Source organism: Cynocephalus volans, chromosome 3 (genome assembly GCF_027409185.1).
Source record: "Cynocephalus volans isolate mCynVol1 chromosome 3, mCynVol1.pri, whole genome shotgun sequence".
NCBI lineage: Eukaryota > Metazoa > Chordata > Mammalia > Dermoptera > Cynocephalidae > Cynocephalus > Cynocephalus volans.
The window spans coordinates 134,121,957-134,137,743 of record NC_084462.1 but is presented as its reverse complement, the minus strand read 5'-3'; the positions used below and the strand labels follow the sequence as shown (position 1 = coordinate 134,137,743).

Sequence of the window (15,787 nt, the reverse complement as noted above, 5' to 3'; positions counted from 1 at the left end):
TGTAGTACAGAGAATTCCAAAAATGGATACACATAAAATCTTCAAATTTTATCCTTAAAATTGAGAAAGGAGTTATATAATCAGGTTTTGTATATTCTCGATTTTAAACCTTTAAATTGCCTTAAGACAGTGCTTTTCCCCACTGCAGATCCATAGTAGAGGATCATGTAATTGATTTAGTGAAAAGCAGTATTTTTTGTTAGTAAAATATACTAGAAAATATCAAAGTCCCTGGCTCATGGTAAGGATAAGTATTATTTCATCAAAGTTTTCAGTGATATGTACTTTAACTGTACATATATATGTATGTGTGGGTATGTGTACTGTTGTAAGATAACAAGTATTTCTTACAGTGGGTGGCATTGAAGTTGAAAAGCCAGCTGCCTTAAGGAATCTGTTTTATGTGAGGAGTTGTGATTAAAACCAGATTACTTAAATGTAAGCAGTGCGCTGAATCGCATTGTTGTTTTCCTCTGTCGAATTAACTTGGCTTTCTTCCAAGAGTTGAGATTTCTGTCTAGCACAGATTTCTCAAAGTAGGCCAGCTCAGGTGTTTTTGTTTTTGAAGGGAATTTTTTGGTTTTTTTTAACAGGTCAGTCAGATGAATGCCCTTGAACGAGAATTAGAAACAATTCATTTGGAAAATGAAGGCCTGAAAAAGAAACAAGTAAAACTGGATGAGCAGCTAATGGAGGTAAGTTTTTAAGCAAATGGCTTCAGCTATGAAGAATATTTTAATCCATGAATAAGCCATTTGTTGGAAGAGACTAGACATGGCACTGAATTCCTTTATGAGAACTTAAGTACCCAGCCAAGCTGAATTATTTGGTCTACCCTACCAAGTTTAATAGACATTTTTGCTCAATTACAGAGTTATACTGTTTACAGAGAAAGGAATAATGTTGATCTAAAATGCAAAGAACCGGCTACCAAAAGAAACAAAAATAAAATAAAATGCAAAGACCCGTACTTCAACAAATTCAGGTGGCAGGGACTCTTGTCTGATACTGGCCGAGGGGCCCAGAGCACTCTTGACATCATTTTTTGTAACAGTTTCCTGGTACCTCCTATATTGCAGTGTTTTGTAGATATTATTGCTCCCTAACAAATTCTTAAGTTAGGAAACCCATGAAGGGAATTTGAGAGCATTAGCATTTTGAAGTCTTTTTTTCAAATGCTGCCATTGTTCATTACTACATCTATAACTGCCTTTTAAGAGAGGTACATCTGATAAATATAAAATCGATTTGTAAAGCTTGACATTTTGGACATTGGATTCCAGTCTATTAGATTGTTTTCTGAATACTGAGTACAATTATAGGATATAAAACAACTTATGTACAGATTCTTCTGAATAAGTAAAAGTTTCATTGAGATACTTTGCTTTGGATAGATAAAAATATTACTCAATCCAACATTTAGTAAACTGTAAAATTTATATAAGGCAGAGAAGCATGAATAGAAAATGTCTTTTAGTGCTCTTAAAAAGTACCATGAATGCATATATGTTTAAAGCCAGAATTATGGGAAAGAAGAGAGATATTTAAATATTTTCTTTTATTAAGCTGGACATATACAAAGGTAACTTTAAAAATTAATGCTAGTGGGGGAGGGGTGTGGGTTTGTGAACTGTACTTTCTGTTCCATTTTTCTGTAAATCTAGAACTGCTATAAAAATATAATTTATGCTTGGATTTTAAATGTGAAATGTGGGCAAACATATTGCATTGACATTTAAGTGACCACTTAGGTTTCTGTCAATTTTCTGTTCTCTGATTTACCCACAAGTGAGGAGATTAGTGAAACTATAAATAGTGAAATCCAAATCATTTTTTCTTTTTCTGGCAGCATATGATAAATGTGTTCAAAACCTTGAGCTGCGGACTGTGCTTAGATGTAGATAGGCTTTTCTGATTAAATAATTACATACTCTAGTGAATAAGCTATCTGAAGCTGAGCCCAATATATCTAGCACCAAATTGAAAAGCCACAGGGTATACTTAATCACTGTGAGATCCTCTCCAAATGCTCTACAGACAGCCAGTTCTCCTCCCACCTGTTCTTACTAGCCTTGGAAGGCCCCCTTCTCTCCCAGCCCCACTTTACATTATTAGCCATCATAAGCAATTTCCCTTCATTTTTTCCCCTGATCGAGTAGTAAATATTTGCTAATAGCTGAGGAAAATTGAGTGTTCTTGGCACTGGAACTGAGTAACTAAGGAAAAAAGCATGAATTTTCCATTTGAACACTGAAAAGAACATCTCATACACTATTCTAATGAAACTTTCATTAGGATATAATACTGTACTATTAACTCTATAGATTTATACAGATTGAATTTCTTAACAGCTTTATTGAGATATAACTCAGATACTATATGGTTCATGCATTTAAAGTATACAGTTCAATCAGTTTTGTTGTATTACATTAATTTTTAACTGTGGCAAATATGTACATAACATAAAATTTGCCATTTTAACCATTTTTTAAGTGTACGGTTCAGTGGCATTAATTACATTCACAGTGTTATACAACAACTACTTCCAAAACCTTTTCATCAATCCAAACAGAAATCCTGTAACCATTCAATGTTAACCATTACCCCCCAGCCCTAAAAATTGGATTTTTATTTATATTATGATATCTATAAGGCAAGTTCAAGAAATGTACACTGGTTTTTACACCATTTTTGTGCCCCAGCTCACCTGGGGCATTCCTCTCACTCTGCAGGGATTCTCAACTGGTTGGTGTGAGGGGCAATAGATGGCAGGAAAGGAGATGTTCCTACATCAGAATCTTTGGGATCAGGGAATTTGAGAAAAGGTTTCTAGGTGATTCCAACCTGATGTATGCACTCCGTTGAGGAAGGAGTCTTTCTTCATCTCTCTGTACTAGTTTAAAAGTCACTGATCTAATGCAACACATACTCCACACCAGTGTAATTGAAGATCACAAATCACTAGGCTAGAAAGTGGAAGAATTCGGGCTAGAGTTTAACTCCCACTCCAGGGCTTTTTCAACTGTATGAGACATGTTCAATAAACAGTTCATTTTGAACATTCAGAAACAGGGTTACAGACTATACTGGCAGTTCTCAAGTCTGCTGTATACCTCTGTGATGGCAAACACTTGAACAATAGGAATGTTTTATAGTTTATTTTCTGCATCTCACAGTGATAAGGGATTTAACATCACAGCCATTCCATTCTGGACCTGGAATCTTCTAAATAATTATATTGGATAGGCGCAGATAAAGGTGGTAAGCTCACAAACCAGCCAAATTACAGTACGTGAGGACGTGGTTGCAGAATTAGAACTACAAGACATTTTAATGTCTGTAAAATTTGTATGCAGGAAAATGTAAATCTTGGTTCTCTATGTGCTCTTATTCCTGTCTATAATATACCCAATTGCTACTGTTCTTTCTCTTTTCATAACTCATACTTTTCTCTTTTTATAACTCCTGTAATTTTCTTTTGTTTGTTTTTGTCTGTGGCTAACCTGTGCCTAGAACTCAGTGGTTGGAAGTAGCAGAGAAGGGTGCAGTTCTCTGCCTGAGATAGTGTGTGAAGGTAGAACATTCTCTTTCAATGAATTTTCATAGCATGGAGACATCTCATTAAACTCCTCATTCATATAATTGTTAATGTCGACTGTAACGGTTAATAAGTACTTAAGAGCCAGTATTCATTTTCACTTTGCTTTGACTGTGGAATATGTCTGTTACAGTTACATCAGGATTTTCCTCAGTATTTAAAGCATTCTGTATGAAGAATATCATCCCACTGATATAAAAATCATGGGATCATAATTCTGTGTATTTTTTATTCATGAAAATAAAGTGGTAGGTTTTCTGAATCTACAGCTAGAAGTATTTAAAAATGGGTAATGGCCCACCTCAGAAATTTAGATGTAAGGAAATGGATAGTGGCTCTGAAGTTTCATGATAACATTTAATTATAGTTGCATCTCAGAGTCCCTTTTCCCCCTTCTCATAGCTTGGAGGTGCTTCCTGAGTTTGGTACTTGCTCACGTTTGTTGCATGCCTTCCCTTGAGCCCTGTGTCTGCTGAACATACCGACGGGTGTGAGGTGGCATGCTTCACTGGCCAGAATCCAGTGCATTCTCTTTTTCCTCATCCCAGCTTTGACTGGCATGTTGATACACATACCGTTTCCTCATTGTCTTGAACAACTACTATTTGTGTTCCATGTACTCTAATTCCCAGCCGTTCTAGGATGTCGCCTTATGTCTCAGAATTGCCTGTTGTATTGTGCTCTTTAATTTAAGGGTATAACTACACATTGATAAACTAAGACAGGTTAAAATAAATTAAGATGCAAGATAAAATTCTTCGAAAAAATTGCTAATTTGGGGTTGGAAAATATGTAGTCATTGAACATTTGCCTTTAGAGTCTTTATGACTGGTAAGTAAAGTGGCAAAACCCTAAAGCATAACCACTTTCTCCCCTGATTTCCCTGTTACAACCCCGGGGGTGGGGGCGGGGGGGTACTTGAGTGTTCTAGTACAAGAAAAAATGAGATAGAATGCAGATGTATTATGTATCTCATGCCCTTATAGTCACTGGAGAGTGAGGAAGTGCTATTTAAGTCTAAAACTTTTAAGAAAGCCTGCTTATTTATTAACTATAGTATCTCTTAAGCAAAGCAACTATTCCCCTTACATCTGACTCAGGCTCATGTGCTGCCTTGTTCCAAGTTATCGGTGGGTATAAGGCCCTTCAATTCATAGGCCTCATTACTCTATGCTTCCTCGTTCAAGGGCAGCTCTGTGATTGCAGGCACTGTAGCTGACCAGGTGTTCGTCCTTGTCCTTCAGATGCAGCAGCTGAGGTCCCCTGTGATGCTTAGCCCATCCCCTCATGCTTGGGATCTGCATCTGCTCCAGCAGCAAGCCTGTCCGATGGTGCCGAGAGAGCAGTTTCTGCAGCTTCAACACCAGCTGCTGCAGGCAGAAAGGATAAACCAGCATCTGCAGGAGGAACTTGAAAACAGGACCTCCGAAACCAACATGCCACAGGTATGAAGCTCTTTTTTTCTCTAGTAGTAAACTCGGATCACCTATCTAATTAATTTTACCTGTTTATTTGAAAGTTATACCAGTTCAAAGCTGGAGATAAAGAACCTAAATCTTCTGTCAGAAAGTTATACCTAAACTGTATTACAATTCCACAGAGCTGCAGTGTTTTGTTTTCTTTTGCAATGCTGCTTTTGAGCTCTCAGCTTCTGAGCTGGGTAATTAAGCTGGGTGTCCTTTGCACATTTGTAATTGATGACAAAGTATCCGGATCATTTGAGCATAGAGCACAATTGGCCTAACATTCTCATCTGATGCCAAAAATATTACATAACTCAAGTGTAACCCTAGGATATACACCACCTACAAAGCATCCTGAGCTTTCCTGTACCAGAGGAGTGCAGCCTACCAAGTTCCACGGAATGCACAAGCGGGGACTTTTCACAACAAATAAAGTAGAGTGTGTAGTCAGTGACATTTTTTAGTTGGCAGTTTATTTGACTAAATTTAAGTGATCTAGTTTGAAACACTAAGACAAAAATGATCTCCTTCGCATTCCCTTTGAGTTAGCATCATCACAGCTGACTACCAGATACAATCTTATTTTACCTAGGTTTTCAAATAGTTATTTCTCTTTAGTGCTTTATTCATAATCATCCTTTTTCAGAAGTTTCTTAAATCTCTGGTCTTGCCCATTAGTTAATTCAGAATTAGGAATAAAGAAATAAACGTTTTTCTTTGTGGAATTCTAAGTTAATTCTTTCTGGTTTGGATGTGCTGCTTCTGTTTTCAAATACCTTGCCTCTCAGTTAATCTTTGATAAGGAATTTCCCAACTCTTTTTCTTAATCCCTTCAAAGTGGCTTTGCAAAGTCACATTAGCACTGTAGTCATACATTGGAGCAGTTCTGTCTTCCTCTCCTTCTAGTATATATCTGTTCTTTGTTATGATGTACTCTGTCACCTATTCTTTCCAGTAAAACTTAAAAAAAAAAATTTTTTTTTTCGTCTTATGTGCTTTAAAATGTTTACTGGAAGCTTTCTACATACCACATCAACTTCCCAATATTAAAATTAAATTTTTGAATTAAAATCATGACGGTAGGATGTTAGAGGGATGTTTCATCTCTTCACTATATAACTGAACTTTGAAAACTTGACCTCAGTTTTTAATGGACCTTCTAAACCAAATGATTTGGCAAAGATTCTACTCATTGCTCCTTCATACACACTGTTTTCAAATCATGCCCTTCCCAACCCACCCAGCAATGTTTAAAAATAAAAAATACTGTTTTACTCAAAGTACTTCAAGATGAGACAGATAACAACTGTTAAGATTTTTGTACAAAAAAGAATCCTTTAGCTACATGACAGGCTGGACTGCTATTACTCTCACTAGAAAGGCACCGCAGGCTCTCCCATTTCCAGTCGCTGAGCTGACACTAATATTAAGAATACAGGGCTGGCCGGTTAGCTCAGTTGGTGAGAGCACAGTGTTGATAACACCAAGGTCAAGGGTTCAGATCCCCTTACCGGCCAGCTACCAAACAAAACAAAACAAAAAAACCAAAACCTAAGTTCTGAGCAGCTTCTGGTCCACAAAACCTTGCTGGAGTCACTGTGGGAAGAAAAGAGGAATAATGGGACAAATTTACCATTCTTAGGGAGCTCTCTGAGGAGATAAGAAATAAACCCAGACATAGCCACAAACCCAGAGGTAGAATCAAGTAGATATATCATAATTTTAAGAATACAGAGTATTATTGGAATCTGCATGTTGTCTCTGTGTGTGGAGTGATGTGATCTCCTCTGCTTTTGTGTTGCTTTGTTTGCATATGTAGTGTTATTGTGCGTGCTTTTAAAAATTGTGTTATAAGTGTGTGAATTTAGACTCCCTCCAAAAGACATAATCTGGACATAAGGGTGAAGTGTACCACTTGCCTTCTCTCTCTAGGCCTTGCTACCGGAGCAGCGAGCAGTGCATGCAGATTCCTACAGAAGGATTGGGCACCTGTGAAAACTGGGCTGCTATTGATGGCATTTCTTACCATGGCAGACACTCAGATGCACATCCCCCTGCATGCACACACCACACAAACATAGGGACATAAACTGAGAAATGTCACAATCAAGTGCTCTTTTAAATTATTTTATTATTACTATTTTTACTGTTAAGCCTTTGCAGTATTATTTCTCTTATTTATTTATGTAGAAATGACAGATTTTGTGAATCAAATTCACAAACTTCAGCTTGTTACAAATTATTTTATTTATACCATTTAAAGTGTAAGGATTTAAGATTCTTGAAAGGATGTATTCTATATATTTTCTCATTCCATATGTTGTAACTATTTTTAACGAAAGGTACTAATTTTATATATGGAATTTGAAGAAAATCAGGGTTATTTATACTGCTTTGTATAATATGTACAATACTTTTTGACAGGAAAAAGGAAACTTTTGATGAAACAATAAAGTAAGTTTTAAATATATGACTGCCTTTGTTTTTCCTCTTTTTCCACTCTTTTGCCATACTCCGTGTTCTTCGAATGATGTTACTGCTGTTTTTGGTATTCTGTGTTTTGTTTCTTTAGGCAAGTGGAAATCAGGCATTTTTCATTTGTGTTGGGAACTTTAAAAACCCGTTATATTTGGAATGTAGGCCTTTTAAAAAACTAGATGTTATGAAGCTCAAATTCTTGAAATTTACTTTCTGCATTAGACTTTTGCCTACTATAATTTTCATCTTCAGGGTAGTCACATGGTTTAGTTGTTTCTTTTATGATTAAGTGCTATTATTTAATATCCAAACAAATGTTGGCTTTTGACTCATGCTGGGACATTCTATGTGTTTTTTTAAAGTATGCCTTTTAAAGAATATTTTGAAGTGCCATCAGCTATGTGCCTGAACTTTGCTTAAACATTTGAAGCACCTTTTTGAAATCTGAAATTCCTTATGTGGACGTTTTGGTGGGCTGTGACGGGCAGCGGGGGACAGTCAGTTGTACTCTAATCTCTCTCTAGGTCTCTCTGCTTTCCAAAACCCACATACTCCTTAACCCATCACTGTCATATGAGAAGAGGAGGAAAAGCCAGGGCTCTTTTAGTTGTTTGTGGAGAGAAATTCTTAACTTTCAATCTGCTTTGATGATAAACCCATCCTCCAATCCAGATGTTTGCTTCACATTGGCAAGTCAAATTGGGAAACAGATGACTAAAATAACTAGCAGGAAGAGGCTGATTATTATGAAGAAAGAAACACTACACCCTCACAGTAGACAGCGATTTTAAAGGAAAAACAGACATGCATATTGCAAGCTGCTTGGAAACAACCCTGAATAAATTCAGCATTTGTTTTGTTGATGAGAGGTCCACAGGACTGCAAAGACTCAAATCACAGGACGCTGGCCAGTTAGCTCAGTTGGTTAGAGCATGATGTTATAACACCAAAGTCAAGGGTTAGGATCCCCAGACCGGCCAGGTGCCAACAACAAGAAAAAAAATGAAATGAAGTCACAAATCTCAACTCAAATTACTCAATTGTATATTTTGGAAAAGAGAAAAAAGACCCAAATCACAGATGGAAGGTTGATAACCATCTTTTAATTTACTCCAGATACCCAGTCTACACAGGTATAAATTATGGGTTTTAAGAATTTTTGCTTTGTATCAGGGGATGATGGTAACACAGGTAAGAGTCTTTTTATTTTATTTTTTTTATCTTTGATTCTTTCTTTAATAGGGTTACTTTTCTAACATGTGCAAACCCATGCAGTGCTCAGACTCCTATTTCATCAGAAATCCATCCTTCTTGTTACAAAAGTAAAACATTTCCTGTCCTTTCTCCAGGCTTCTTGTGGGAAAATAAACTACTAGTGTTTTCTTTTCAATGTGGCACGATTTTCAAATGATACACTTTTTTTTTTTCCTTCCTTCAGGGAAACCAGGAACAACTGGTAACCGTCATGGAGGAGCGGATGATGGAAGTTGAACAGAAACTGAAACTGGTGAAAAGGCTTCTTCAGGAGAAAGTGAATCAGCTCAAAGAACAAGTGAGCCTCCCGGGTCACCTCTGTCCACCCACCTCCCATCCCAGTTTTAACTACAGTTTTACATCCCGTCATTGTCATTAACTTGTTAACTTGTGTTGTCTAATAAAGGCAAATTCTACTATAAATGTCAAGAAGAAAGAAGAACTCAAGATTTGCTCTCCCTCACACCACTCCAGAAATATGAATTCTGTTTTCTACACTATTTTTCCAAAGCTCTTTTAAGGCGTACATTTGCTAACAGTGATTCACATGGACGCATTTCTAATGAAGTTCAGTAGCTCAAATTGAATATTTATAGATTTTCTTTTCTGCCCAATACAGGAAATGTTCGTACTTAAATAAATGGAGAAATTATATTGGTAAAAAATTGGGGGTGATAAATGGGACTTCAGCTTTTTCTATTCCCAATAGCATGTGACAACCTCAAAAAGTACTTTATTGCTATAGCCAGTCCCCAAAAGGATATGCTTTGAATTAGTCAGAACCCCAAATTCCAGGACTACTAAGCAGCCTGATTCTTCTCCCTTGCTGTGACAGATGTGACCTCAGTGTTTAGAAATTAGCTGTGCATTCACCGAAGGGAAGTGCAGAGGACCACCTTCTAGGAGAACGTTTATAGCTTCTCTGGAAATTGATATTGGGATGAACTGGTGGTGTGGGAGGCAGAAATTGCCCAGCCTGGTTTTCTAGATACATAAAACCTAAGAATAGTAATCCCCAGAGAGGGTCTGAATGCAGATGTAGACAGGAACTTTCCTTTGCCCTATATCTTAATACACAGGAGAAGAAAGAGAAAGTCCTGTTCAGTAAGCATTTATGAATTCAATCCTTTAAGTATTCTTTCATTCAACACATAGTTACCATGTGCCAGGTCCTGTTCTAGGCACTAGAGATATAGCTGTGAACATAGTCCCTGCCCATATGGAATGTAAATTCTAGTACACCTACAAGGAGCTGAGTATTCGGCCAGGTGGTAGATTCAAAAGTAAATAAAATAGAGTCTGTCCTACTTTCAGTAGAGGGGAACACAGGAGAAGAGACAGTTGATCCAACCCAGGGGTTTAAAGACAGCTTCCTGAAGCTCTCTTAAACTGAATCTTGAGGTTTTATTAAGATTTGAACAGGCAAAGAAATGTGGGAAGGACATTCTAGGCTGTGGGAACATCATGGAGTTATGACAACATATAGGGTGTGGACATAGAAACACTTCATTTCCAGTTCATACTGTCCTGGGAGACTAGAGAGGAAGGAAGGAGCCAGGGGGTAGATGGCCTCGCGTGCCGAGCCAAGGAGTTTGAATTTTATTCTATAGATGATGAAGAGCCATTGAAGTGTTTTTTAATGAAAGGAAGGGAGAGAGGAAGGAAGGAAAGAAAAGTTGTATTAGAACAATTCAATAGAGTAGGTTCTGAAATGTTATTATGTTACACCTGCCCATCATCTAGGTTCTAGGCTGTAAAGTATTACAATACTTATCACTGCCCTTTGAAATGCTAATAAAATAATTAGCCACTCTTCAGTTATTTTTCATTCCCCCTAAACCTTTATACTTTTAGATGCCCTGCTTGAAATTGGGTGTAAAATGAGGAGTTAAAGGTGTAATGAGGGAAAGGGGATTGGAAGATATCAACAGGAGCAATAATAAAAGTATCCCAAGGCTGCTAACAAGTTTTTCCATCCCAATATAGACTATATATTCTACCCATAAAGATTCTAGAATATACGTTTAGACAAGGCCACATGCCAAAAAGGAAGAGTTCAGGAAAAGTAACTGCCCAAATCTTCTCTCTCTGTTGTAATCCATGAGCCAATTTTTAAAATAATCAGTACGCTGTAGTTATGAATGGAAAGCTCAAGCACCTGCTAAGTGCAGAGTTAAACACAGTCACACATTACAGCTCGGAAATTTATAAATGTATTTTGATATTTTTAGAGAATGAATGAAGGATTAACATCTAATATCAAGGTGGGAAAAACACCTTCATTTTGGAGCCCTCAAATATCAATCTATTTTTTTTATTAGTAAATTCTACCAACATATTACACAAAGAAAAAGCTTGGAAAAAGTGGATTTGCTCCACTTGTATCCCTGATGCCAATCTGATATTAAAACTGTAGTGTGAAATAAAAGAATATAATTGGTGGAAGCAATTTGCCTTTATAAAACAACAGTCCTTATGTCAGATCCTAAACTTGAAGAAATACAAAAATGGAGTCAAGATGTTTCTGGTTCTATTTCTAGCTCTGCAAGAATACTAAAGCAGATGCAATGGTGAAGGATTTGTATGTTGAAAATGCCCAGTTGCTGAAAGCTCTGGAAATGACTGAACAGCGACAGAAAACAGCAGAGAAGAAAAATTACCTCCTAGAAGAGAAGATTGCCAGCCTCAGTAACATAGTCAGGAACCTGACACCAGCGCCATTGACTTCGACACCTCCTTTGAGGTCATAGCCAAACCAAAGGATATGCTCATTTGTGCACTTTACTGAAATAGATGGAATATTTAAGCAGGTTCTCTCAGCCTTTTTTTTTTTAACCTTTAATGGCTTAAAAGTAAAATTAAGCCTCAAAACTGCCAGCAACAGAACTGGAGTCTCCATTCATTGTATTAGTTTCTCTAAACAGACTCTTATGGGAGCTTCAAACAAATATTCACATATTTCACTGTGCAAATTATTCTCAAGCTTTGAATTTATTTCTAAGTATTCCACTAATAGCCACCAAGAAAGTAGGTATATGAAAACAACTCAAGAACCTTAAAATCTCAGTCGTGAATGAATTTTTTTAAAAAATCACTATTATGTACACAAATCTGTGTGTGAAGTCCAGTTAGTTTAAGTTTGAGATCTGATTATAATGGTTGTTATGAACTTTATTTTAAAGCCCAATTTAAGTCTTCTTACCCATTTAAAAACTGGAAGTCATTCTGTTTGTAGTAGCTTTGTTTCTTTGAATTAATTGGTAGAATGAATTAATTGGTAGATTGTAATTCTGTTTGATAAGGGGGCTGGGCTTAATAACCACTGAGGTCAGAAAAGTCCGAGTTGATAGAACTCTCTGCCTTCTAATGCCTATGACAGTATGACCGCTCTTGATGTATTAGAGATTTAGAAGTGATTTACTCAGCTGCAGTCTTCACTAATGTTAAAAGCTTTCTTTAAACAGCCTTTTTCTTCAGCCTCTTGGAAGTTTCATTTGGGAGCTTCTCCTCTGAGAAATGGATAAAGCCACGTTCTTAAATTTAGCATTTGAACTATAGGGAAAGCACTGAACAAACCATTTTGGAGTCCTCAGCTACTCTTGGAAGAGGGATAAGCAGATCATGTGGGTTTCCCCATCTCTAATGTCTTGAAATTCATGAGTTTACCTTTGGGGTTGCCTCAAGAACTCAGGGAACAATACAGTAAACTGTCTTCCTGAACTACTGTAGGTCCTAAGAATTTGAAATGTGTAAACCATGTGACCTTATTTATTTGTCTTAAATATTTACAGCCATAGTAGAATTTTTATTTCTACTTTTTAAAATTCAGTCTTCTGAAAAAAGGCCTTGATTTTAGTGTTAAAAACTTCTTCTAACTTATGGAAGAGTTTTTATTGTCTGTTTAATGTAGGTCAAAGTTTCCATGCTTCATACTCCTTCTGTACCTCAGATCTGATCATGAGAATTCCTTTCTGTGATAAGCACTGGCATGCCGTCTGAGGTAAAGGAGTGCCAAACAGGACTTTCCATTCATTCTCTAGATCAGAACTTTACAGAACAGTAAACATTTTAGATTGGGTAAACTTTTTTTCCCTCTCCAATTAAAATCGCTGCTTCTAGCCTACTTCCGCCAGCAGTTGGTAGACAGCTTACAAGGTGCAGGACACCACCAGAGCTCAAAACAGCCACCTGCTTATTTTTGTGGGAGAGTAATTAAACTAGAAAAATTCACTTTGATGTATGCCAGAAGGGCCAAGCCCATCTATTTACAAGAGATAACAGCAAAATCAAACACTGCTTTATAAGCAGAAACACAGATAAAGCAAACTGCCTCCTAAGTCATATAATGTCAGAAACTCAATCTCAACAAAATAATTTCCATCAAAGAACTTCAGGGTTCTTCAGGGCCTAACCATGGACTGTTAGTCTCACCTGCCCACCCAGAAGTTCTCACTGCAAGTGCCCTGACATGGCGCTGTCATTCGTGGGACTGCAAATTCATAACAACAAAGCAGACTTTTTAATTTTTGCATGGGTCTTAATAAAAAGTTCTGATTTCTCTTGGAAAAATTATAGTCCTTCTCTATAACTGTACTTCAAAATATCTGACATCTACTATCATGCCTTCGCTAAATCTTTTTCTCAAGTGCAGACATTCTTAGTAAACTCTACTTATATGGCATTAGCTTTAACAGAACATTTTTTTCACTTAAAACTGTGGATAGGCCTAGGCTAAGGTCAGAAATAAACTAAGCATCTGTGTTGTACTTATTTGATATGCTTCAAGTTACTCAAGGTTATTGCTATTGGAACTGAACACCAAGCATATCTCTCAAGTAGCTGGTTTAGCATGTAATCACATTTGTATATATTTTATTTTTATTTTTTACATTACGTGTAGGTTAATTTGTTTATTTCCTATAAACTTGTATTTATGTGTATATAAAATGCTGTACAATGAATGTAAATATGACTTTCTGGAAAGTTTTAGACTACATTTAGAATCCCTTTATCCAAAATCAAAATGCTGCTCAAATGAAAGTTAATTTGACAGACATCTAGGTGCTTAATTTCTTGGTTTATCCACTTATGAGACTGGAAAAAAATATTAATATGAGAAATATATAGATACCTTAAATTTGTACATTTGTGCAACACTATTTTTGAGAAAGTTTAGAGTGGGAATTTAACTGGCAATGTATAATATAGCTCACAGCTTTTAAAAGACCTTTTAAAGAGGTTAAATATAAACTGTTAAAATTATATGTTTAGATTTTGTTTTCAGATTTTATAATAAAACACTTAAAAAAATCACAAGTTATAAATTATTTTATAGGCCTTTAGCTTGTTAATTAAAAGCACTGGATTTTAAAGTTTCCTTTGATTTAAGAACAGTTATTTAAAATAGTCCTAGAAGACAGGATCTTTATTTCTAGGAAAGGTAAACAAGTCTGCCTTTTTGATAATGATATATTACACTAAGAAAAGGAAAATGTGGATAGTAAAATCTACATTATCCTGTTTTGCTTTCTTCTGCTTTTTAGAAGTCTGAATTCTTAAGTTCAAATTTGTAAAGAGAGAGTAGACGAGGTGGAGCAGTATTTTGTTTTATTTATTTTTCTAAAACTCTTACTAAATCCAAATTTTAAAACCTGTTTTAAATATGAATCCTTCCCAGCACCTTTAATATATTGCTTATATATTTAACCTTCAGCATATTTTACATAATAGATCACGAAGTCAAAGGCTTTCAGATATAGGAAGAGATCTTACAGGTCTAGTATTTTAATAATATACCAATACCGAGGGCAGGTATTATTATGAGGATTTTTTTTTTTTTAAGAATGAATAAGGCTTTATGGAGGACTTTGTTTTTTTAACATGTGAGAAATGAATTTGTGATTTTTGCCAAGTGAAGGAAGAGAGAAAAGTGTTGCTACTGTTAGCATCTGAAAGGTATTCCCAATCAAGGCAAGGCTTAGTGCTTTGTAACAGTATTAAGCAAGTCCTGCTTTGAATGGATTACCTGTAATGACTAATTGGAATGATATAATTATACAAGTAATTCCAAAAAGCAAGTCAAAGCCTAATATCCAAAGCACTCATATTTAAAATTTATTCATTATATCATGTTTGGACTTATTTATCTCAGCACTGTAAAATAGTTTGGTTTTATGGCATATGGGTAGCTGTTTAATAATGAATGAAAGTTAGCTTTTTCCTTCTCAGCTTTTTTGAATCATACAAGTTCAATTCATTCTGACTGGGGAGACATTACCACAGTATGATTTAGGGGTTTTGTGAAAGAAAACTTGAGTTCATCTAAAGCCATCTCTAGAATTCTATTCAGATAAAGATTTATGTGTTTGTGTTTTTATCAGCTTTGTATATTTTATCTTAACCATTCTTTCCTAGAGAGATTTTAATGGGAGCTTAAAATGTAAATAAATAATTTTGCAAACTTGCCTCTTGTTTTCCATATACCATTAAATTATATAAACAATTTTGGTGTCTATCATTGGTCTTTATAAAGTGAAAGCCTCAAAATAATGCACTAAACAAATTCTACAAATGCAGAATCTCTGTCCCTGCTCCAGACGTACTAAATCAGAATCTTCCTTTTAAAAAATCCCCAAGTGATTTGGATGTGGTTTAGAGCACTGGGACTCCATTCCTGTCAAAGAATTGATGACTTTTACTACAGCCAGTTTGGGGACTCTGTACACTGTGGCAGTACATAATTTATCTGCAGAATCCTAACTCAACCTCAGCCAAAGGCCTGCTTGAGATGATTTGGGGTGCTTCAGAGGTGGCTTTATTTTACTTGCCATCTTTATGGGTGTTCAGACTTTATTGAGTTCCTCGTTAATAATGAGATATATGCAGTTAGAGAAACACAAAAAATTCACCTGAAAGCACGTTAATAATGGTGAATGCTGAAATATAGAATGGAAATGATGGCCAAACTAGACCCATCTCTTGAGCCCTGTTTTAT

The 15,787-nt window shown here is 36.0% G+C and overlaps 1 protein-coding gene across 7 annotated transcripts in view; it reads left to right on the top strand.

The window, feature by feature from the left end:
* NIN (ninein) overlaps positions 1 to 12,628 on the top strand; it is a 93,489-nt gene extending 80,861 nt beyond the window's left edge. For 3 of the 7 annotated variants that reach the window (XM_063088907.1, XM_063088905.1, XM_063088906.1), the window contains 4 exons: positions 594 to 695; positions 4,843 to 5,043; positions 8,978 to 9,091; positions 11,334 to 12,627. In XM_063088907.1, coding sequence (XP_062944977.1) covers positions 594 to 695; positions 4,843 to 5,043; positions 8,978 to 9,091; positions 11,334 to 11,543 — 627 coding nt within the window. In that variant the 3' untranslated portion in view covers positions 11,544 to 12,627. Of the gene's footprint in view, positions 1 to 593; positions 696 to 3,513; positions 3,575 to 4,842; positions 5,044 to 6,993; positions 7,253 to 8,977; positions 9,335 to 11,333 lie in introns of those variants that run through there. The other 4 variants (XM_063088912.1, XM_063088913.1, XM_063088908.1 and 1 more) reach the window with 4 other exon arrangements.
* The last annotated feature ends 3,159 nt before the right edge of the window (positions 12,629 to 15,787 follow it).